This window comes from Podarcis melisellensis, assembly GCF_964234715.1.
Source record: "Podarcis melisellensis genome assembly, chromosome: 2".
NCBI classification, from domain to species: Eukaryota; Metazoa; Chordata; class Lepidosauria; order Squamata; family Lacertidae; genus Podarcis; species Podarcis melisellensis.
In genome coordinates, this window is record NC_138529.1 from 113,118,566 (window position 1) to 113,142,149 (window position 23,584).

At 49.7% G+C, this 23,584-nt stretch overlaps 2 protein-coding genes across 5 annotated transcripts in view; one reads left to right on the forward strand and one right to left on the reverse strand.

Annotated features, from left to right (window-relative positions):
* Positions 1–23,584, reverse strand: part of LOC309364519 (uncharacterized protein) — a 110,062-nt gene that overhangs the window by 74,824 nt on the left and 11,654 nt on the right. For 2 of the 4 annotated variants that reach the window (XM_081901988.1, XM_081901987.1), the window contains exons 7-8: positions 22,660–22,884; positions 16,306–20,338 (exon numbers count right to left, since the gene is read on the reverse strand). In XM_081901988.1, the coding sequence (XP_081758114.1) occupies positions 20,109–20,338; positions 22,660–22,884 (455 nt within the window). In that variant the 3' untranslated portion in view covers positions 16,306–20,108. Of the gene's footprint in view, positions 1–16,305; positions 20,339–22,659; positions 22,885–23,584 lie in introns of those variants that run through there. The other 2 variants (XM_081901989.1, XR_014165852.1) reach the window with 2 other exon arrangements.
* LOC309364667 (uncharacterized protein) lies at positions 833–13,103 on the forward strand. Its single transcript, XM_081902398.1, has 4 exons — positions 833–975; positions 2,910–4,116; positions 7,971–8,226; positions 10,778–13,103. Exons 2-4 carry the CDS (start codon positions 3,319–3,321, stop codon positions 11,458–11,460), a joined length of 1,737 nt encoding a protein of 578 aa, XP_081758524.1. The 5' UTR covers positions 833–975; positions 2,910–3,318; the 3' UTR covers positions 11,461–13,103.

Consider the following 23,584-nt stretch of genomic DNA (forward strand, 5'->3'; position numbering starts at 1 on the left):
ATTCTATGCATCTAACCAATGCAGGGTGTTCTGTCACAACCTGTGTTTCCTTGATTGAAAGCATCCCAAACAGCAGATCCTCTGCCCTTATTTGCATTTTATAATCAATAACTAGATTTCTATCCATGACAACAGTGTTTCCGAAGCCTCTGAGCAATGAGGCTTATTTCTTTCAGAGGTGCACTGCAGTGGACATGCAGAATAGGATCTCAAGCGATTTCAGGGTTCCACCATGTCAAAATGAAATAAAGCAATCCTTGTTGTTTTGATTTGTTGCACACTTTTCACCTTAAGGTCTCAGGGCAGGTCACAATCTTTTTAAAAAGAAAAGAAAGAAAGAAATGGGCAGGGGGAAAATTACAACCACAGGACTGGGGTAGGTTCTAAATATCATTACAGTATCATCATTATTATTATTATCCCCTGACTTTTTCCCTGATGAGACTCAACGTGGCTCATAGATAAAACAGAAACAGCTAAAAACGTGTGTGTGGGGGGGGAACAACCCTAAAAAGCAATTAAACATTGCAAATAATCTGTTAAAACATACAGGTAAGTACCATTAAAAAACATCACAGCACCAGCCCTTTCCTTAAAAACAGTCAGCTCCCAAAAGCCTGTTGGGACAATAAAGCCCCAACTTTGAAGGGGAACAAGCTCCTTTATATAAATAAATAAGGCCCTGACTATGCACAACAAAGCCTTTGGCCCTTGAGAAATCCACTCGCTCACAGATCGCAGCGAAAGACGCTGCTCCCTCCTTTTTTCCCTCGCTTCCCGTCTGAAGGGTTAAAACGAGCGGCGCCCCCTGCGCCTAGACAAACCCGGAAGTGCGAGGTCGGGCGAGTTTCCTCTTCCTGTGCTTTCCTCTTGGCTTGGGTGGGAAGCAGCAGCAGCAGCAGCATCTCGGGCTGCATCTAAAACTCGGGCGCCTGGGGGGCTGCGGGAGGATCCGGAGTCTGCAGCCGGCGAGAGGTGGGTCGAGATGATCGGCGGGGCGGGGTGGGGGAGGGCGGAAAGAGGGGGGAAGATGAGCAGGGAAGGGGGGGGAGGAGGGGGAGAGCGAGGGATGGAGGAGGCAGGGGGAGGGGGCAAGCATGTAGCCCCCCCTAAAGAGACAGCTCCCCACCCCCCAAAAAAACCCATTTCAACCAGATCAAGTGGGGCAGGAGGGGCTCTCCACCCAATTCAAGAGCAGAGCCAGGAGGGGATGGATGGGGGCGTGTAGTGCAGACTCTGCAAGGACGGGAGGCGGGGGGAAACAGAGAGAGAATGACATAATCCTGGGGACAAAGGAAGGGCACCGGCGCTGCCCAATTTTTAAACTGGGTTTTCGCTTGCGTTTTTTTTGCCCTCCTCGTCCCTCTTTCCTTTCTTCGCATCGCCTGTCAATTGCATAGAAAGCGTTAGAGATGCCACATAAACAACTACTGTATGAGATTATGTTCAGCGGGTGGGGGCTAAGAGCCGTGCAGCTGCAGGCAGGGTTTGTGTGGCTCTAAGAGAGCTGTCCAGCACTCCTGTCAAACCGCTGCAGCCCCCTACCCCAACCCCTGCTTGCATGTATCAAAATATTGAAAGGAGGTTGGGGCCCTCAGCCAGAGAATAAGCAGGAAGATTCACCAACACCTGGCAGCTCTTTGCTAGGTTTTTTTTTGCAGAAAGTTGGTCTGCAGATTTCGCTCCCTCCCACCTCAGACTTCTGTCTCTCCGCTCACACCCCTTGACACTTCCTTCAGTCCCCATATGTTATCCAAGGAGCACAGCTGAGTGGTGGGACATCTGCTCTGCCTCCAGAAGGCCCCAGGTTCAGTCCCTGAGAACTAAGAATATACAAACATAAGGAGGGCTCTGCTGAATCAGGCCAGTGGCCCATCTAGTCCAGCATCCTAGTCTCACCGTGGCTGGCCTGTGGGGAAACCTGCGATGAGCAGGACATGAACACAGGAGCACCCCCCCACACACACACACCTTCCTGCAGTTTCCAGCAACTCGTATTCAGATGCATTATTGCCTCTGACTGGAGCAAAACCATCTGGGGGGGGGGGTGACCCCTGCCTGAAACCCTGGAGACCTGCTTCTGTGTAACACAACTTCCTGAGTTCCCGCATAATCCAGTGTGTTGGCCCTTGCCCTCCATGCATGCCACCTGCTTCCTGCCACAGTCCTCTTGTGTTCATTCACACAATCTTTGAGCACACCTTTTTCCTGTCACCTCTCGTTCCACTTCTTTGCAGAAGGCCTCTGTGTCTGTCCTGATTTATGACTCCCAGCTGTGCAGAAAGTGTGTTTCATGGGCTGTGAAGATGAAGATAGTCCCCCCCCCCTTAGTTAAAAAACTGGAACATTTCTCTGGACTTGGCAGAGCTGGGTGCTGGCAACTGGAATCCTTGGGCGGTTTGCAGGACCCATGCTGCCTGGTCTAGCACACACACACACCCCGCCGCCGCCGCCTTAAATTTCCCCCCTTGGTGCAACACTCATGAACTTTGGAGCAAATAACTCTATTGCTATTGTAGCTGGACTGGCCTTCGGCTCTGTCTCCAATCCCTGATCAAAGTGTTGGGTGCGACTTCTTAGAGCCCTAAACAGCTTAGGACGAGGATTCCTGGAGGATGGGATCCTGCCACCTGCCCATGCCTATTGACTTGAGCCCAAACAGGGGAAGGTTCACTCAGCATCAGAGACGCAGTTGTACAGAACACGGGAACAAGCATCTCTTTCAAATTACAGAGTTACTCAGTTACTCCCTACATAGCGGAATGGCACCATCCGTGAGTCTGCCTCTTATGTTTCTGGCCGAGTCACTGCTCTGGGCTTGCAGTCAGGCCTTCTGGGAGGATTCATACTGGAGAAAGCAGTCTTCCTACAGTAAGAGTAAAGAATCTTTATTCCCCTCCCTCCTGCAGGTGCAAAGCACACGAAGACATTTCCAGCTCCTGTATCTTGCCCTGAAGACCCTGAAGGCTCTGCTTGGATTGGGCCATTCGCCTTGCGACACCAACAGAACAGCATTATCCTCCTGCCAGATGATTTCCCATCTCTCCTGTGGACTTAAGCTTCCATTTGGTGGCTAGTTTTACCAGAATACCTGCTCCGAGGAATTGGGGGTGGGCAGGAACCCCCACCCACCCCCAACTGGAGCCTGCCGACAAGCCCCCTTCTCCCTGCAAGTCTGTCTGCTCCCCTCCTTTACCTCTGCTTTTGCCTTTGGGGAGAGGCAAGAGGGTATCAATCGGGTGGCCAGATTTGGCCCACGAGCCTCGCCTTGCCTACCTCCGACGCGAGACAGGAATTTCCCTTGTGGGTTGACACAATATGGCTACAGGGAGAGGGGAAACGGCTGCCCTCCACCTGCAGTTCCAGGGTGCTCCAGAACCAGGAATGCAGCCAGCGATGAAAATGGAGGCACAAGACCCATCTGGTCATGAACTAGGGGGAGGGGCAGCTTCCCGCTTCCTTCCGGTTGGCTCCATGCGGGAGTTTTTGGCCGGGGAAGCTCCTCAGCAGGTGAAGCAGGAGCCGGACGAGGGTCTGCAGCAGCACTGGGAGGCCCAGAGGCAGGAGTTCCCCAAGGCAGTGCCCTATCCCCAGCCAGGGTGGCGGAACCCACCACTGCACAAGCCCTTGCAGTGGGACACCAATTCATTCCAGACCTCCTATGAGGCAGCTGCCAACCCGAGCCAGTGGCCCACCGGAGGGTGGGTAGCCCAGAGCCTGCCAGGCCTCAGCCGGGAAGCCCAGCCAGTCTACGGCGGCTCAGGGCACCGAGAGCGAAGGGGCTATGGGAGTGTGAAGGAGGAAACCCCTGGTGATGACACGGTCAGCATGGAGGTGCGGCGCCAGCGCTTCCGACGCCATCGCTACCAGGAGGCCGAGGGGCCCCGGGAAGTCTGCCGGCAGCTGCAGGAGCTCTGCCACCAGTGGCTGAGGCCCGAGAGGCACAGCAAGGAGCAGATCCTGGAGGCCGTGGTCGTGGAGCAGTTCCTGACAGTCCTGCCCCAGGAAATCCAGAACTGGGTCCGGGAGCACAGCCCAGAAACCTGCGCCCAAGCAGTCGCCTTGTCGGAAGACTTCCTGATGAGGCAGCGAGAAGCCCAGAGAAAAGAGCAGCAGGTAATTTTTTTTAAAAGGTTCTCTAATAAAATGGGGGCGGGGAAAGAAGAGACAACTTATTTCCCACACCCCATTATGTGAAAACAAAATGCTAGACCAGAAGGAAATCCTGGAGGAATGCACAGACTGTACACTCATTGAAGATTACCGTATTTTTCGCACGATTGGACGCACCGGACCATAGGACGCGCCTAGTTTTTTGGGGGGGAAATAAAGGAAAAATTTTTTCCCTTTATTTCCCCCCCAAAAGCAGGTCAGGGAAACAGAACCAGGTCGAGGAACAGCGGGATAGTGGCGCTGCGCCTCCCTGCTGTCCCCCGAGCTTGTGGGGCTGGCTGATGTCTGCCTAGCGCGCGGGGCGCTCTGCTTCAGGGCGCCCCACCCGCCGGGCGGCAGGCTGCTATCCGCAGCTTGGGGAGCCTTGCGGGGAACTGCTGCAGGGCTCCCCACGCTGCGGATGTATGCCTGGCGTGAGGGGCGCTCTGCTTTAGGGCGCCCCACCCGCCGGGCGGCAGGCTGCTATCCGCAGCTTGGGGAGCCTTGCGGGGAACTCCTGCAAGGCTCTCCATGCAGCGGATGTGTTCCCGAAGCGCCAGGCGCTCTGCTTTCAGGGCGCCCGATGCTCCGGGAAGCAGGCTGCTATCCGCAGCGTGGGGAGCCCTGTGAGGAACTGCTGCAGGGCTCTGCACGCTGCAGATGTCTGCCCGGCGCGAGGGGCGCTCTGCTTCAGGGCGCCCCTCGCGCCGGGCGGCAGGCTGCTATCCGCAGCGTGGGGAGCCTTGCGGGGAACTGCTGCAGGGCTCCCCAAGCTGCAGATGTCTGCCCGGCGCGAGGGGCGCTCTGCTTCAGGGCGCCCCACCCGCCGGGCGGCAGGCTGCTATCCGCAGCGTGGGGAGCCTTGCTGGGAGCTCCTGCAAGGGTCCCCACGATGCTGGTGTGTTCCCGAAGCGCCGGGAGCTCTGCTTTCAGGGCGCCCGACGCTCCGGGAAGCAGGCTGCTATCCGCAGCCTAGACACGGCTAGCGGAGCGCTAATCCCGAAGCTTGGGGCGTGCGGAGCTCAGCGCGCCCCAAGCTTCTGGGCGCCGGCAAGGTCTCCGCTAGCCGTCGCGGGGCTCTCCCAGGGCTAGCAGAGACCTTGCCGGCACCCAGAAGCTTGGGGCGCGCTGAGCTCCGCACGCCCCAAGCTTCGGGATTAGCGCAGTGGTCCGCTAGCCCTGGGAGAGCCGGGCGACGTCGCGGGGCTCTCCCAGGGCTAGCGGAGACCTTGCCGGCACCCAGAAGCTTGGGGCGCGCTGAGCTCCGCACGCCCCAAGCTTCGGGATTAGCGCAGTGGTCCGCTAGCCCTGGGAGAGCCGGGCGACGTCGCGGGGCTCTCCCAGGGCTAGCGGAGACCTTGCCGGCACCCAGAAGCTTGGGGCGCGCTGAGCTCCGCACGCCCCAAGCTTCGGGATTAGCGCAGTGGTCCGCTAGCCCTGGGAGAGCCGGGCGACGTCGCGGGGCTCTCCCAGGGCTAGCGGAGACCTTGCCGGCACCCAGAAGCTTGGGGCGCGCTGAGCTCCGCACGCCCCAAGCTTCGGGATTAGCGCAGTGGTCCGCTAGCCCTGGGAGAGCCGGGCGACGTCGCGGGGCTCTCCCAGGGCTAGCGGAGACCTTGCCGGCACCCAGAAGCTTGGGGCGCGCTTCGGGATTAATGCAGCGCTCCGCTAGCCGTGGGAGAGCTGGGTCTCCCACTCCTAGCGGATAGCTTCCTGAAGCCTGGAGAGCGAGAGGGGTCGGTGCGCACCGACCCCTCTCGCTCTCCAGGCTTCAGCGAAAGCCTGCATTCGCTCCATAGGACGCACACACATTTTCCCTTGCTTTTTAGGAGGGAAAAAGTGCGTCCTATGGTGCGAAAAATACAGTACATAGGAATAGGGACGCGGGTGGCGCTGTGGGTAAAAGCCTCAGTACCTAGGACTTGCCGATCGAAAGGTCAGAGGTTCGAATCCCCGCGGCGGGGTGCGCTCCCGTCGCTCGGTCCCAGCGCCTGCCAACCTAGCAGTTCAAAAGCACCCCCGGGTGCAAGTAGATAAATAGGGACCACTTACTAGCAGGAAGGTAAACGGTGTTCCGTGTGCTGCGCTGGCTCGCCAGATGCAGCTTGTCACGCTGGCCACGTGACCCGGAAGTGTCTCCGGACAGCGCTGGCTCCCGGCCTCTAGAGTGAGATGAGCGCACAACCCTAGAGTCTGTCAAGACTGGCCCATGCGGGCAGGGGTACCTTTACCTTTAGTGTATGTGCAGTTTCTGTACACTGGTTGTACACTCACTGAACGTAATGTGCGAATAGCCCTAACAGACTGCAAACTTTGTGTGTGTTTGTACGGTTGTGAAATAATGTAAGAAACAGGACCAGCTTTAATGAAAGCATTTAGGAAAACCATTAAGTGTGTGTGTGTGTGTGTATACTGCTGATGACAGCTGAGGAGCCTCCATGCTCAGACGAAGTGTACCTTTGAACACCAGTTGCTGGGGGATGGAGAACAGTAGTGGGTTCTTGCATCAGAGGCTTCATCAGAGGTTTCCAAAAGTTTGTTTGCCCCTTTTCGGAACAGGAATCCAAACTAGACGGACCTTTTGTCCAATCCAACAGGGCTGAATGTCTTAGAACAAGAAGAACATATGTTTAAAGAAGATTGGAAAATGTTTATTGAATATGTAGGGAGAAATTGTGTACATTTGAAAACATTGGCAGCATTAAGATAAATTCAACAGTGTAAATAAGTTTTGACGGATGTGATATTGGAATACTGAATGGTTTAGTTCATGTAAAATATGCAGCAATTTACAATATTCGAAATGAACCATGGAAAGAGAAGAAGGGAAGTCATTGATATTTTAGGTAAAGGTAAAGGGAGCCCTTTGATGATGGGGTGAGCTCCTGTTGCTCGGTCCCTGCTCCTGCCAACCTAGCAGTTTGAAAGCACATCAAAGTGCAAGTAGATAAATAGGTACTGCTCTGGCGGGAAGGAAAACGGCATTTCCATGCACTGCTCTGGTTCGCCAGAAGCAGCTTAGTCATGCTGGCCACATGACCCGGAAGCTGTACGCTGGCTCCCTCGGCCAGTAAAGCGAGATGAGCACCGCAACCCTAGAGTCGGTCACGACTGGACCTAATGGTCAGGGGTCCCTTTACCTTTACCTTAAAGGATACCTATTTATCTACTTGCACTTTGACATGTTTTCGAACTGCTAGTTTGGCAGGAGCAGGGACTGAGCAACGGAAGCTCACCCCGTTGCAGGGATTCGAACCGCCGACCTTCTGATCGGCAAGTCCTAGGCTCTGTGGTTTAACCCACAGCGCCACCCGTGTCCCATTGATATTTTAAGGTTGTTTAAATGAATAATCTAACATATAAAACAGAAATATTTAATAAAAATTCTATACAGTCGTACCTTGGTTCTCAAATGCCTTGGTACTCGTACGTTTTGGCTCCTGAACACCGCCAACCTGGAAGTAAGTGTTCTGGTTTGCGAACATTTTTTGGAAGCTGAATCTCCAACGTGGCTTCCACTTGATTGCAGGAAGCTCCTGCGGCCAATCGGAAACCGCACCTTGGTTTTCGAACGGTTTCAGGAGTCGTACAGACTCCCAGAACGGATTAAGTTCGAGAACCAAGGTACGACTGTATATAAAAAAAGAAAAATCCATCACTAAAATACAATTTGACATTAGTAGAACTAAAACTATAAACATGTAGGTAATGTTGGTCTGGTCTGGTTTGAATGGAGAGTCGTTTTGCGGCACAGAGTTTCTTCCAAGCAGCATCGCCAGTCCCTCCCTGGCCTGATTTTTCCTCTTTGCTCTTTCCAGGCTCTGTGGACGTTTGATGAGGTGGTGGTGAACACCCCCATGCCGCAGCAATACCCCTCTGTGGCGCAACAGGTACACTACCCTACAGTGGCGCTGCCAATGCAGTACCCGCCCCTGGCCCAGCCGGTGGCGTTTCCTGCCATCGGACCACAGGCTCCGAATCCTGTTGTGCCAGAGAGAGCACCGCCCAATGCCGGGAGAACGCTGATCTGCCGGGAACCTGTGCCTGAGGGAGGCAGGAGTCTCAGGCCGTATGGTAAGGATTCTTTGAGGCAGCTACACTGGAGTTAATTTTGAACACTTTGTGGGAGCCCAGTCTAAGGCGTCTCTGGTCCTTCAAGGTCAATGGCATGAATCAGACTGTCTCTGGAGAAGGGGGGAGTCTTCAGATTGTTGGATCTGTTTTGAGCATAAGAAGATCTCTGCTGGATCAAGTCCAGCCTCCTGTTCTCACAGTGGCCTACAGGAAACCTTCCAGGTGGGACCTGAACACAACAGCACTCTGCTTCCTGGGGTTTCCAGCATTCAGAAGCATGCTGCTTCCGATTGTGAGGGCTAGTAGCCTTGCCCTCCTTGATTGGGTATTGTGGTGTTCACACAGGGTCCCCGGACGTTTGACGGTCTATTGATCCCTGTGCCGCCGCTGTGCTCGCTTCCCCACTGCCACCAACCCGTTACTCTCGGGTAAAACACTGAGTCCAGACAGTTGTTAAAATCGAACCAAATAAACAAGTTTATTTTATAAACATTAACAAGTTTATGGTTTCTCAGATAAAATTCCTGTCAGTATCTTAACTTTAGTTTCTTTACCGGCCTATACCTTCCTAATACCATCTGACTCAACTGTTTGACTGACTCCTCTTAACAAATTCTCTCACTCTCTCACATCAGACTAGCCCAACCCACAGACTTATCCTCTCTGTCTTTTCTAACTCCAGGCTGTCTTCTCAACCACCCTAACTCAAACTCCAACTCCTCCCCTTGGGTTCCCATTGGTTAGTCATTTTACAATTAGTTAACCCTTTCCTTATGAACCCGGTATGATGTCACACACCTAGGAGGGCAAACGCCACATGTATAATCCTCCTTTAAAGACATTTAAGTTGGGGGCCTTCACTGCCTCCTGGAGGACCAAGTTCCCTAGTTCTACTTTGCATTGGATAGTTCTACGTTTCATTGGATATTCGTGATATGAGAGAGGGAGAAAAGCTTTTCTCTTATCGACTTTGTCAACAAACTTGTGTCCTGTCACCTCTTGTCTTTTCTCTAAACTAAAAGGTCCCAGACGCTGCAAACTTTGGTCATGGGCAGCATAAACCTGGAGCTCCTCTCTCACTTGGCATAACTATACAACTGTCTATATAGGGCATAGGCAACCTTCGGCCTGCCATAAGTTTTGGCCTACAACTCCCATGATCCCTAGCTAACAGGACCAATGGTCAGGGATTATGGGAATTGTAGTCCAAAACATCTGGAGGGTCGAAGGCTGCCTATGGCTGGTCTATATGCTATTTGCTGTAATTCCAATTCAACCTTTTGAAGTTTGATATGTCTATTTTTTGGACCCACCTTATTTCTTTCAGTTGTTTTAAACTGTTTTGATATTGTGTCTTATTTGCCCTGGGACCTTAGAGTGAAGGGACTTAAAACAACAACAACAGTGATAATACTATGTGGCCTCGATTTTTGGGGCTGGGAGGGGGGACTGGTGGAATCCTGCTTTTGTGTCAGTTCAGGTGAGCAAAACAAAAATTCCATGTTGCTCAAGTTAACAGCCAGCAGTCAGTATCCAGAGAAGTGTCGCACACTACAAGGAAAAAGGGAACCAAAGGAGGACAGGAGGTGAAGCCAAGAGAAGCAGGCTCTGGCTGAGGAACTCCTCCTGAATTTGCCGTCAAAATCTCTGAATGGATGAGGACCTGGGATACAGAGAGCTTTTATATTGCAGCTCCCAGTTAGAAGGCCAGATTAGGAACCAATCCAGAGATTCCTGCAGAGAAAGGCAGGTATGGCGCTTCTGAGGCCTACACTTCTTTGTCTCAACTGGGCCTATTTTGCATTGTTGTTAAGAGAACGGTGCCTTCGTGGGGCGGGGAGTCAGAGGCATAGTGGCTTAGGTGTTGTACACCTGAAGGAGCGTCTCTACCCTCATTGCTCAGCCTGGACACTGAGGTCCAGCTCCGAGGGCCTTCTGCCGGTTCCCTCACTGCGAGAAGTGAAGCTACACAGGGGTGTCCAAACTTTTTTCAAAGAGGACCAGATTTGATAAAGTGAACACATGTGAGGGCCAACCAAAGTTGTTGACAAATTGTTGAGCTTTTTTTTAGGATTTTACTCCAGGAAATAAACTGCCACAGGGGCCAGATTAAACTGACCAGTGAGCCAGATTAAGCCCCCAAAGCAGACTTTGGACATGCCTTCTCAGTAGTGATGCCTGCCCTGTGGAACTTTTTAATGTTTGATCTTTAATCATGTTTTTAATGTTCTATTATTATTATTATTCCGATTGTTATGTTCAGTTCAGGTTACGTCTTTTCAGGTTGCGTCCCGTGGCGACCTGGAAGTACTTGAAAGGGTTACTTCCGGGTTTCGCCGCTCACGCATACTCTCAAAATGACGTGACGCGCATGCGCAGATGTGGCGAATCGCGGCACACGCAGATGCGGGTTGCGTTCTGCTCATGTAGTGAACGGGGCTCTGGAACGGATCCATTTCGCAACTAGAGGTACCACTGTATTATTATTAAACACGTGTCCCAAACAGGGAATCTACTTTATGTTTTTGTGTGTGACCCCCAACCTATGCAGGCCCCATTCAAGAGTTCCGGAGGCCCCTCACAAACGCAGAGCGGATGCGGAACCGGCGGATGCGGAACCGGAAGCAGCGACTTGAGACCAGCATGCAGCTGGTGGAGTCGGCTTCGAGGGCCCCTTCCATGCTTTTGGACGCCATGCGCGGCTTGCACCGCCAGGACCTGAAGGCCTTTGACAGGGCCAGGCAAGAGGAGAGGCAACACAGGAAGCAGGAGAGGCGCCAGGACAGGGCCACGGCTCAGCTGATGGTCAACGCCATTGAGCGCTCCCACAACGACCTGGGCGAGTTCCTGGGGAGGCAAACGGCCACCATGGCAGCCATCGCGGCAGTCTTCGCCGGCCAGAGGTCTCTGTCGCAAGGAGCGTCCCTTGGCTACAGCTCGTACCAGGGGAACAGCAACCCACCTTGGGGCCCGCCAGAAGCTGGGACCCCCCTACCGCCCGGTCACGTGCCGGGCATGCCTTCAGAGCCCGTGGCAGGCCCAGCCGTTCCGTGCCCGGTGCCTCCTCTGGCCACCCCAGGCGGCATTTGCAACCCCATCCCAGAACCCCCTCCTACGGACGGACCACGAGAGGATGCCGCTCCAGACTCGCCCACGCCATCCACTTCTGACACCGCGTCGCGTACGCTAGACACGCGGCCAAGCAGAGGGACGAAAAGGAAGATGTGGGAATGACATGGGGCACCATTCCCCTCTTGTAGTTTTCATTTGGATTTCGATGGGATTTTCTCAATGGGCAGGGCTGCCAGAATCCTGCTCTTTTCCCATCCACCTCCCACTTACCCTGGTTTTAACAGGACAGCCCGTCTATCTATGCAAAAAAAAAGGCAAAAAGCTGCATGGTAAGGTTGCATACTGGTAGCCAGTGAGAGCTGTAGGGTTCAGAGCCTGTGCCGTTCCAACAGATAAAAGAGGTGAGTTTTGATCCAGGAGACCTGGGTGAGTGGACCAGTGGACCCACTGAGGCAAGTCAAATCTGCCTTTCTGTAAAATGGGAATAACCAGCCTACCTCGCAAAAGTGGTTGTGGAGGGGTGCTTTGCAAATGCAAGAGCCCCATAAACACATGCAATGTTGACTTGGTTGTACTTAGCAAGTCAATCTCTATTGCTTAGAGATTTTTTAAAAATTGTAAGAGGTGGAGAAATGCTATTAAATATTAAAATAATAATTTAAAGGAGGGCCAAGGGCAAGAGCTGTTCCAGTGAAGCAGTGTCTTGTGCCAAACCCTTCAAAGTGGCCCAGTCAATACGGCAATTTTTTAACAGCGTTTTATTTATTATATGATATTTATTATAAAATGTTTTTAATACCCCTATAATAGCTGTCTGTAGTGGCTAATCAAGCCACAAAGTTACAACAGTATTTATTATGAAATGATGTACCCATAATTCAAAAAGAGAGTATTTTAAACCAGAAGCCAACAAAAGATTTTAAAAAGAGAGCGGTGCAGCAGAGAACATTGTACAATCTCTACTGGGCTTGTCATCGGTGCTATCCCATGAGGAAAGTCAGCATTATACCCATTTTACAGATGGGAAAAACTGAGGCTAGGCATAAGTAGTGAGGTATTTTTTGTTGTTCCAAGCTCAAGCTCTAATACCTTAATTGTCGTCGTGAAAAGCGACACGCTGGGTGGAGCCGCTACACCAGCTTCCCTGCAAGGTGGGTTGCTGCTGCTTACTGGGAGAAGGTGGAGAGAAAGAAGGCAAAGAAGTTGACGTGCTGCAAATGTACCAGTGGAGCCCATTGGGTGCTTCTGCTGGTGCTTTTGCACCACATTGACCTCTCCACCTCACTTTTAACTGATCCTCCTGCTTGAGCTGCAGCCATTAGCTCAGGGCCGGGGGAACTTTTGGACCTCCCCCCAGATGTGGCTAGATTAGGGCTCCTCCATTGTCTTCCGAGACGGACGGATGCCAATCAACAACAGCACCCAGGCCAGTTTCCCCTCCTTTTATTTTGCAATTCTAGATTCAAGCGCAGCTCGGTTTTTCCTAAGCCAGGCTGGCTTCCTCACCGAAATGTACCGAAGATGTCAAAACCAGCCTTTCCTTCACCAGAAGCAGCAACGTCTTTTTTGAGACAATCTGTCTTTTAAGAACCCCGGAAGTTTCCCCCCTCCCTAAGACTGGCACTCGAGACTTGGCATTTTGGAGCCCTCCTGGACCACGCCGTTCAGTTTTGATGGATTTTTTAAAAATAAGTACTGTTTTTAAATGAACTCTGTTAACCTGTCCAGCTTTCAAAACGTGTATTTATTTGTAAATGTATTCTGAGCTTTTTAAGTGGGAAGGAATAAAGGAATGGTGCGGTGGAGAGTTGGGGCAAGCTTTGAGGGTGGGATTGCCGGGGTTGGGTTTGGCAAAAGATTAAGAGCAGGAGTAGGAAACCTGAAGGCCTCTGGATGTTGCTGGACTCCAGCTCCCATCATAGAATCATAGAGTTGGAAGAGACCACAAGGGCCATCGAGTCCAACCCCCTGCCAAGCAGGAAACACCATCAGAGCACTCCTGACATACGGGTTGTCAAGCCTCTGCTTAAAGACCTCCAAAGAAGGAGACTCCACCACGCTCCTTGGCAGCAAATTCCACTGCCGAACAGCTCTTACTGTCAGGAAGTTCTTCCTAATGTTTAGGTGGAATCTTCTTCCTTGTAGTTTGGATCCATTGCTCCGTGTCCGCTTCTCTGGAGCAGCAGAAAACAACCTTTCTCCCTCCTCTATGTGACATCCTTTTATATATTTGAACATGGCTATCATATCACCCCTTAACCTCCTCTTGTCCAGGCTAAACATGCCCAGCTCCCTTAGCCGTTCCTCATAGGGCATCGTTTCCAGGCCTTTGACCATTTTGGTTGCCCTCCTCTGGACACGTTCCAGTTTGTCAGTGTCCTTCTGGAACGTGTCCAGAGGAGGGCAACCAAAATCCCATCATCTTTGAGCATAGGTTGTGCTGCCTGGGGCTGATGGCAACACCTTGAGGGCAGTGGGATCCCCATCTCCAAAGCTGTTTTCCATTTACGCTAAAAGCCACAAATCTTTTCAGCTTCAAAATGCAGAGAGGGGAAAATCAGACAGTGAAAACAGTCCACAGGCATGAGTTCTCTCCATGTCAGAACACCCATGTCCTGTTGGGTGAAAACAAAAATTATACATCAAGTCTGGACCTCCTGATGATGTTGGACTCCAACTCCCATCATCCCTGAGCAATTGGCACGCTGCCTGGGGCTGATGGGAGTTGGAGTCCAGAAGCACCTGGACTCCAGCCCTGTTACGCATCCTAATGACACTCTCTGTCTCCCTTTGAAACTTAGCAGGAGGTAACACCAAATGAGGTTGGATGAGAGACCAGTTATCAGCCAGATCATTCCCAGCCATGCTGAACCCAGAAGGAGTCTATCATTTGGAGCAGAGGGGTTGCAGCTGGTCTTTGCTCCCCTTAAAGACTTCAAGAGCTGTGCCACTTCAGACTGCTCGTGTAACAATATGCTCCTCCATGCACGCACACGTGCGCGCACACATACACACACGTCCCTGCATGTAGAAAAGTAGCTGGTGAGAAGGAAAGGCCTCCAGCCTAAATCCCCGCCCCCCAATAAAGATGCTAGTTTTTCATGTTTACCATCCTCCAACATGATGTCCTCCTGATGATGCCCAGATCTCCAGGCTAGGGAAGATTTATTTATAACAATATTTGTATACTGTAGTTCCGTAAAAAAAACAACCTACAATAATTATCTTTATGCAATAAACAACCCCCCCCAAAGAAATTTAAAAAGTATTGCTTGCCAGCTAACTATTACTGAAAATGTATGGTGGAGATAGAGGAAATTGTTGCCACGGGCCCAATTCCCACTGATGGGTTGGGGCTGGCTGGGGCTGATGACATCTGGAGAAGGTCCACAGGTTCCCTGATCCTGCTGAAGATGCGTAGCCCAGACACAGGCTTTCCCTCCTCAGCAAGAACCCAGCCTTTCCCCTCAAAAAGAGCAGCTGGTGAGGCCCAGCGGGATAGGCCATGCCTTGTTGTGTGCAAATCTGCCAACTGCTAATGCCTAGAGCATTTCCCATAATCCCCTGCAGTGGATCCCTGCCAGGCAATCAGGATCTCCTTAGCTGTCTTCTCAGTGTGGAAGCCAGTTTGAGGACCAGCGTCCTGAGCGGGCAATTTGTTTTGCTCGTTCAGAGCAGGGGTGGGGAATCTTTGGCCTTCTTCCTGTTGCTGGGCTCCAGTTCTCATAAGCCCCAGCCAGCATGGCCAATGGGCAGAGATCATAGTCCAATAAGGTCTGGAGTACCACAGGTCCCCCATCCCCGATTCAGGAGAAAGCAATTTCCAAAGGGGCTCTGTATCTATATTAGGATTTATCCAAAGCAACAGAGTTACTTCTGGGCTATTTGACTTCTCTCCCCCCCCCCATCCACTCCCCTCTTTGAAAAACAAAAGCGCCATTAACGCAGCATTGTCAGTCTCCAAAGATGCCCAGGGTCATTTTAGCAGGCTTTCCAATTGGGGTTTCTCAGATGAATTCCACCTCCCCTCCACGTCACAACTTTTGAAACTATTCAATAAAGTTTGTAATTTTTCTGTGTGGTCTTGCTTTATCTTGTTCAGCCCTCTTCCCTCCCCACAAAAAAACAAAACAAAAAAACCCTTGACGATGGCACTTTCAAAATTGCATCAATTCAAAACAGAACCTCATCCCCAGGAACTCCCTCACTAGGCAATTACCGTATTTCTCGCCCTATAGGACGCACTTTCCCCCCCTCCAAAAATGAAGGGGAAATGTGTGTGCATCCTATGGGGCGAATGCAGGCTTTCACTGAAGCCTGGAGAGCGAGAGGGGTCTCATGGCGCTTCAACGCTCTCCAGGCTTCGCACAGCTCTCTGCAAGCCGTGGGAGCCTGGTGCTGGCTGTTTTGGGGTCGGGGAAAAAAAATTCCCCTTTATTTCCCCCCCAAAAAACTAGGTGCGCTCTATGGGCCGGTGCGCCCTGTGGGGCGAAAAATACGGTAATTGGGTCAGAGATGGAAAACCTTTCTCTGGGTGTGAGGGATGCATTCTTCCATGGGTGATCATTTGGGGCATGCAAGTTAATGCTGGGGGCTGCCAGAACCAGAAGACCCCCCTCTCTCTGCCAGCCCTTTCTCTCTCTGGCCTTCCCCTGCTCACTCACTCTCTCACACACAAACACATCCCCTTTTCTCATCATAATTGCCTTTCAATCTGAAAAAAGGACCTGCTTAATTTCCACCTAGAAAATAAAAAAGCAGGAAAAGTGCATTGAAGGGGTGTGTGTGTGTGAAATCAGGAGTCGTTGAGGACCCCCAGGGATTCCTGCCACCTGCTGTCTGAATCACTCAATCACTCTTCACTCACTGGCTAAAAACACTTGACAGGCGGGAGCATTTTCACAGGTATTGCTTGCAAGGGTACCTGCATATCTGGCTCAAAATAGTACGGCCCATTCTTCCACCTCATCCTCCTCATATTTAAGAAAGGAGAAGTCAAAGACACCGTTCTCAATTTTTATGCATGTTATTCCTTAAAAGTAAGTAATGGGGGAAAGGGAAGTATAAACATTTTTATTATTACTATTAAAGCAGAAGTAAAACGGAGTTATGCAAAGAAAAAGAAAATCTGATTATCACATTGTCAAATGAATGCCGCTCCTGTCAGCTTGAAAACAGGTGAGTGCTGTGGTTAAACACACTTTGAAAACTATGGGCCATACTTCTGAGTAGATGTGTATAGTTAACTTCTATTGAAATCAACGGGGCTGAAGTTATTCATATCTAACTTTAAGTCAAGGTGATCTTGATGGGACCAAAGCGAGACGATGCCTGTATGAACTGGGCCCAGTGTTCCTAGGCTGCACGCCTTGTTGCTACATTTTGAAGGTCAGCTGTGTTTTTCAAATGATGAGTTGTTCTGGTATGGTTTTTCCTGTACATGCCAACCCCTTTCCCAATTTTTAAAATAAAATCCTATTAATGTACTGAGGAATCTTTTTAAGCTTGAAAAGTGAAACGCAGCAGCTTTGTGTATACGATCCAGAGAAGAAGAAAAAAGATTAGTGCATTTAGGTCCCCGCTGGAAACAAAACAGTTTCACACTTGTGCATCAAGGCTGCACGCAACTGCTAGTACCCTCAGTGGTAGAGAGCTTTGCATGCAGAAGGTCCCAGTTTCATTCCCTGGTATGTCGAAAAGTTAAAAATAATATTAGAATGCAATTTTGAAGAAACCCCCCCCCATTAGAAACATTGGAGAGCTGCAGCCAATCAGAATAGACAATACTGAGCTAACCAGACCAATGACATCATTTGTGCTTTTATATTCTGTTGGAAGCTGCCCAGAGTGGCCAAGGCAACCCAGTCAGATGGGTGGGGTATAAATAATAATAAAATTACTACTACTACTGTGGCCTGCTTCTGAAAGCAAACAAGGAAATTGAGCCCCATGGCTGGTGGTCTGCATGGCTGCCAATTAAATAATGCTCCATTTATAAATTTAAGACAGCACCACACTACTTTATGCAGTTGTGGTTTCCACCTCACAAAGAATACTGGGAACTGTAGTTTCTTAAGGGTGCTGAGAGTTGTTAAGGAGACTCCTCATACAGACACAGTTCCATGGGAAGAGAGATGAATTGCTATGGAGCAGCTCCCTGAGAATCAAAGAGGTATCTCTCAAGCTGCTTCTAATGCCCTGCCTCTCATGATTCTATCCTGCATTTTACCCTTCTATTCTATTACTGTTTTTTAAATAATAAAAAAATGCAGCACTCTGTATGGAAAATTGCCCTACAGTTTAAAATTAAGCAACTGGTCACCTCCCTGTGCTGTTTTGAAGACCAAAAACTGTCAGATCTGGGCAGGCAGGGCGAAGTCAGTCTTCCAAAACGAAGAGGGCGTCGTTAAAAAGGAATTAATAGCAACGATAATAAAAGAATATACGTAACTCTTTACAGTGCAAAGGCTGGGATCCAGAACTGCACCAACTGACAATCCTGCTGCAGAAAGTCTGTCATCAATTCCAAGTTAATGCAGGATCCAGACCACAGACTCTGAAAAGGCAGCATTTTTTTGTGGGCCAGCTTAGAAATGCAGGAAGCCACACATTAAGGGTGGCCTCAATGCTAATCTGAGTAGGACCCACTGAAGTCAACAGACATGACTTAGATGAATTAATTTCAGTGGGTCTTCTCTGGGCAGGACTTACCGTAGTTGAATACAGTCCTGACTTATTTATAAACCAGTTCTAAAGCACACACACAGCTATCAATAAAAAACAAAAATCAATAAAATGTTAGCCCCTCATAACTGTCGCTGAGTTATATTATTCAGTGTTAGGGTTCCCCCCCCCAATTAAAAATAATAATAATTACACTTTGTCTGCTGCTGCAAAGTACCCTGGGCCCGATACTCACGCCTGCTCATTCACTTTTGAGAGGGTAAATTCACCACAAAGTGATCAATTCTAGTTGGCAGACATTTCTTCTAGAATGTGCCGTGAGGTGGCATCAGAGAATGTCCACTCTGCAGAGAAATTATTGAAAACCAATGGTCCTCCAGCGAGTAGGGATTCTCAGTTCCGGACACATGGGGGAGCACATCCACACAAAAGAAATGTTGACAATTCCACACTCAAAAAGAGAAAAGTCGCACGACACATGAGTTTACCGTGAAACGTGACTGTGAGAATCAGGGTTTTGTCTGCAAGAAAAGGAGGGGGAAAGGATGATGTGACAAATGTGCCACAGACTTGGAACAAGACTTTATGACCTTGACTGGCTTCCCATAGTAAGGATGTGTACTTTTTGCCCTTAATTAAATCAATATTCTGCAGCAAACGTAACTAAATTCTTTGACCTGGACATGGCATGCAAATGAAAAGTCATTTGCATATTTATATATACATATTTGCCTCATTTGCATAATTGTTTCTGCTTACACCGTTAGTTTTACAGGACACCGAAACCCTGCCTCCTAACCGCTCACGACTCTATTCAGTGCTCTAAATTTTCAGATTCAAAAACTCCATCCTTACAGGCTTAAGAGCTAGAAACCTGAAAAGCCCCCATTTCTCAGGAATGCCGGAACTTGGTGCCCTGGCACCAGCTTGTGTCCTCGTGCAAGTGCAATTGTGAAATGCATATAATCTCAGCCTTAAAAATGTTCACACTTGTGAAATCTAAATCACTGACCTCTCTTGTGGGAACATAATGACGACCTTCCCCAGACCGCAGATCATAACATTAGCGTATTCCTGGGTGACAACATAAAACATGCGCATGAATTAACCCATACAAAATAAAATAAAATAAAAGACAAATGTTAATATTTCAGTTAAAGAACCCCACCCTTCCCCGCAATCCGTACATGTTGGCTATGCAAGTGTCTGCTTAACACGGGAGGAGGGAGCGGGGGGTGGGGGGGCGAGTTAAGAACGCTGCTGTGTCTTCAAGTCTTTCCAAAAGAAATTGTTTGCAAGATGCACTAAACTCCGGGTGTCTCTTTTTGCTGCTGGCAGAACAGTTTACTTGGAGATCCCACCAGTGGACAAATGCAGGCTCTTTCCGCATTCCGACAGTTTCATCATTCAAGGATGAGGCCGGGGGTTGGAAGGATTTTATTTTAAACTATCTGTGGAGAAAACAAAGAAAGAAAGAAAGAAAAGAGAACTATGACGGGATAAGAAAGGGCAGGTTATCTTTCCCTGGACTTGTACTATCAAAGAGAGAAGTTTCTTTCAGTGCTGCCTCAATGGGAGTTCTCTGGAACCTGGAAACCTGCAATCTGCTTTTGGACTGTTGATCTACAGAAGGGATAAGAGGAGCCTGTGGCCCTACAGATGCTATTAGAATTCATCTCCCACCAGTGCCAGCTAGAATGTGATAGAGCATCCAAGATCAATCTCCAGCACCTTCAGAGAGGGTTGGGAGATATTCCTGCTTAGAATCAAAGAATCATTTAGCTGGAAGGGATCCTAAGGATCATTTAGTCCAACCCCCTAAAGGATCCTTGATAACAAGGCCATCAGAAAGTTCTTCCTAATGTTTAGTCAGAATTTTCTTTCTTGTAATTTTAATCCATTGGTTTAGGTTCCACCAGTCTAGAGTAGCGGGGGGGGGGGGGGGAGCTTGCCCTGTCTCCAATGTGACAGCCGCTTCATACATCTGAAGATGGCGATCACCTCACCTCTTGGTCTTCTCTTCTTGAGGCCAAACGTACCCCAAATCCCTCCCCAGCCAACATGCCCAAAGGAGCTACAACACGGTGGACCTACAAACCTCTCTCTCTTTTTTGTAAGCTTAAGGGCTAGAAACTTGGCAAGGCCAAATTGCTCAGGAGGCCTTTTCCATACTGACCAGATTCATCCCACTCTGCTGTTAGCTGTTCCAACGACCCATGCCCACTGCTATCAGAGACGGCTCGAGACTTGAGGGAAACGTTTCCTTCGGATCTGTCTGGCGACACATCGTTGACTTCTAGCTCAAGGCCTCTTTGCTGGGTATCCTCCTCTGGGTGTTCAGTTGTCATGCTATCGCCTTGCAAAAATAACGACAGTTATTAATATTATTAGTAACAGTAGCATTCAGCAGAGAACAGACCAATCCCCACAGACAAGAGGTACAGTGGTCAGAGTGCTGGACCAGGACCTGGGTCCCCATTCAGCCACGGAGTTCACTGTGCGACCTTTGGAAAGATACCAACCTACCTCACAGGGTTGTTGTGAGGAGCAGGGAGGATGACTAGGGTTGCCTGCAACCCCCCCCCTTTCTGCCAAGCCACATTTTTACATGCCAGGTATAGAGCAGGTTGGGTGTCGCTTGGCCAAAGAGGCCTGATGGGTCAAATGGAAAGTCCTGAGGGCAGGGGTTCTTTTCAGCCGGAACTTGCTGGAACTTGCCCATTCTGAGAGAAGGAGGGCGAGTTATCGGCTTTCCACCCCCCCCCAAAATAGCACTGCCTGTAGGGCCAAATTAGACCCATGGGCTGGAGGTTCCTCACTCCTGCTTTAATTTTATAGGGGGGACCTCAGGGGTGGGGCCAACTCTGGCCCACTAAACCTCACTATGTGGCCCATGCCACACCCCTCTCTCCAGGCTACACCCCTCACTTGCCCCCCCCCGAGTATTTTTGCCTGGCTGGATTGTATCCCTGAACCCTCATAATGCCTCTTTGCTTGCCTGAAGGGTGTGGAAAGGTAAAATTGTACTGCGCTAGCCTAATGTACAGAGGCAAAATCTACATTTGTTGCTCCACCCACTTTTGCCTCTGGCCCGACCTATATTTAGCATGTGGCCCTCAGGAGGCTGCCCAGAAGGGAATGCGGCCCTCGGGATGGATCAGGTGTCCCACCCTTGTTTTATTGGAAGGCAGCTGGGTGCAGCTCTTCCACCTGAGGTATCATGTGAGGGAGCTCTCACTCATGTTAAACCCCAGGCTCCAGTCTGAGCCGTTGAAGCGCCATGAGACCATGTTAAACCATCATGGCTTCCCCGAAAGAATTATGGGAGGTGTAGCTTGCTAAAGGTGACACACCCACCCCACCATTCACCCCTCACAGGGCTACAATTCCCAGAGGGGTTTAACAATCCATCTCTCTTAGACCACCGTAAGCAGATGAAAACTTTAGCAGGATTCTAACAACAGTTGTAATGTAACAAACACTATGGATAATACGGACAGATACAAAATATAGATTATATGCAGTTGAAAATGTTGATTATAGGACCCAGGGAGGGGGTGGTGGGAAGTCTTGCGATTCAGATAAATCTCTTTAAACGGATATGTGTTTGGTATTGTTATAACTTTACACTTGTAAAATCAAATAAAAACGATTTCAAAAAAACAAACAAACCAACAATCCACCTCTCTTCACAGAGAGCCAGTGTGGTGTAGTGGTTAAGAGCAGTGGACTCGTAATCTGGTGAACCGGGTTCGCTTCCCTGCTCCTCCACATGCAGCTGCTGGGTGACCTTGGGCTAGTCACACTTCTCTGAAGTCTCTCAGCCCCACTCACCTCACAGAGTGTTTGTTGTGGGGGAGGAAGGGAAAGGAGAATGTTAGCCGTTTTGAGACTCCTTCGGGTAGTGATAAAGCAGGATATCAAATCCAAACTCTTCTTCTTCTTCACAGGGAAATCTGAGAACTGTTGGGCCCAGTATCCATAACCAACTACAGCTCCCAGAATTCTCTGAGGGAAGCCATGACTGTTTAAAGTGGTATCATGGCACTTCAAATACAGGGTGTGAATGGGGCCTAAAGTAACAACAACTACTACTATTACTACTACTACTACTTTGCATTTGAAGTGTCGCGATTAATAATAATAATAATACAGTGGATGATTGGGTTGCGAACGTGATCCATGCAGGATGCACATTCGCAACCAACAGCATTCACAACCCGCAGCGGCGTGTCTGCGCATGCATGGGTTGCGATTCAGCGCTTCTGCACATGCGCAAAGCACGATTTAGCGCTTCTGCGCATGTGCGACCGCCGAAACCCGGAAGTAACCCCTTCCGGTACTTCCAGGTTTCAGCGGGTCTGTAACCCGAAATAAACACAACCTGAAGGATCTGTAACCCAAGGTATGACTTTCTTTCTTTCTTTCTTTCTTTCTTTCTTTCTTTCTTTCTTTCTTTCTTTCTTTCTTTCTTTCGTACACTGCCTTTCATCCGTAGATCTCAGGGCAGTTCACAACATAAAATACAATGTAAAAACCCTCACAAAATACATAATAAAAATAAGAACAAAACAAACTAATAATCCCCCCTAAAACACAATACACTTAGAAGGGTATCAGAAAAGACAGTAGGCAAAGGGAACTAGGCAAATCTGAGGGAGCAGAGAGCAAACCTACACGAGTCGCTGGCTCCTGCCCTGTCGTGAGGGGCAGCGAGGCTTCTTGGGGAGTCCATGCCTTCGCCTTCCCCCTCGGACTGCCCTCGCAATGGCTCTGCTGCCCCTTCGCCTTCGGAGCCACTTCTGTGAATCTGCCTCCCCTCAGAGCGCTGGGGGCCTTGCACCCACGGCTCTCCCCGAGGTCCCATGCGGGAGATAGAGTCGGGCGCAGAAACCAAATATTCTAGTTGGGAGGAGAAAAAATGAGAGAGCAGTTAGATGAGAACAGGAAGGAGTTAGGCTGCTGAAGCTTCAGTTGTAGCGCAGTTGGAATGAGACTGGAAACAGGGAATGAGGAACCCTCCGGAGGCACAGAGAGAGAGAAGTGTTTGATTTGGGAAAGACAAACTAAAGAACTTCTTCCACACAGCAGCACGTAGTTAAATCTCAGTCAGATGGGTGGCATCATCATCATCATCATCACATTATTATTATTATTATTATTATTATTATTATTATTATTAAACGTATGAATTCGCTCCCACAAGAGGTAGTGATAGATACCAGCTTTAAAGGAGGACTGGGCAAATTCATGGAGAAGGAGGCTATCAACGGGGACGTTCTATACCCCATGTTGAAGGCAGTTCCTAGGAATCGCTCTCAGGCTTCCCATAAGTATCCGATTCATCACTGTGAGAACAGGATGATCCAGCATTTTTCACTACAGATGAAACCATGAGGGCTTCCCCTAGACATCAGAAGTTTATAATACACACACACACACATTTAAAGATAGGCTTTACTTAGTTTTTATCAAAGATTTCCTTGTGTCAGTTAATAAATATGTAAATAAATATTGACAATTTCCCTTTTTTACCCAAAAGCTGAGCATAGAATCACAGAACCTTAGAGCTGGAAAGGACCACGAGGGTCACCCAAGTCAG

Bases quoted from the DNA above. Each gene is read 5' to 3' on its own strand.
- LOC309364667 (XM_081902398.1), top strand. From the start codon at position 3,319: ATGGCTACAGGGAGAGGGGAAACGGCTGCCCTCCACCTGCAGTTCCAG. The intron at 4,117-7,970 runs GTAATTTTTTTT...TGCTCTTTCCAG, and splicing joins CCCAGAGAAAAGAGCAGCAG to GCTCTGTGGACGTTTGATGA. The intron at 8,227-10,777 runs GTAAGGATTCTT...CAACCTATGCAG, and splicing joins CAGGAGTCTCAGGCCGTATG to GCCCCATTCAAGAGTTCCGG.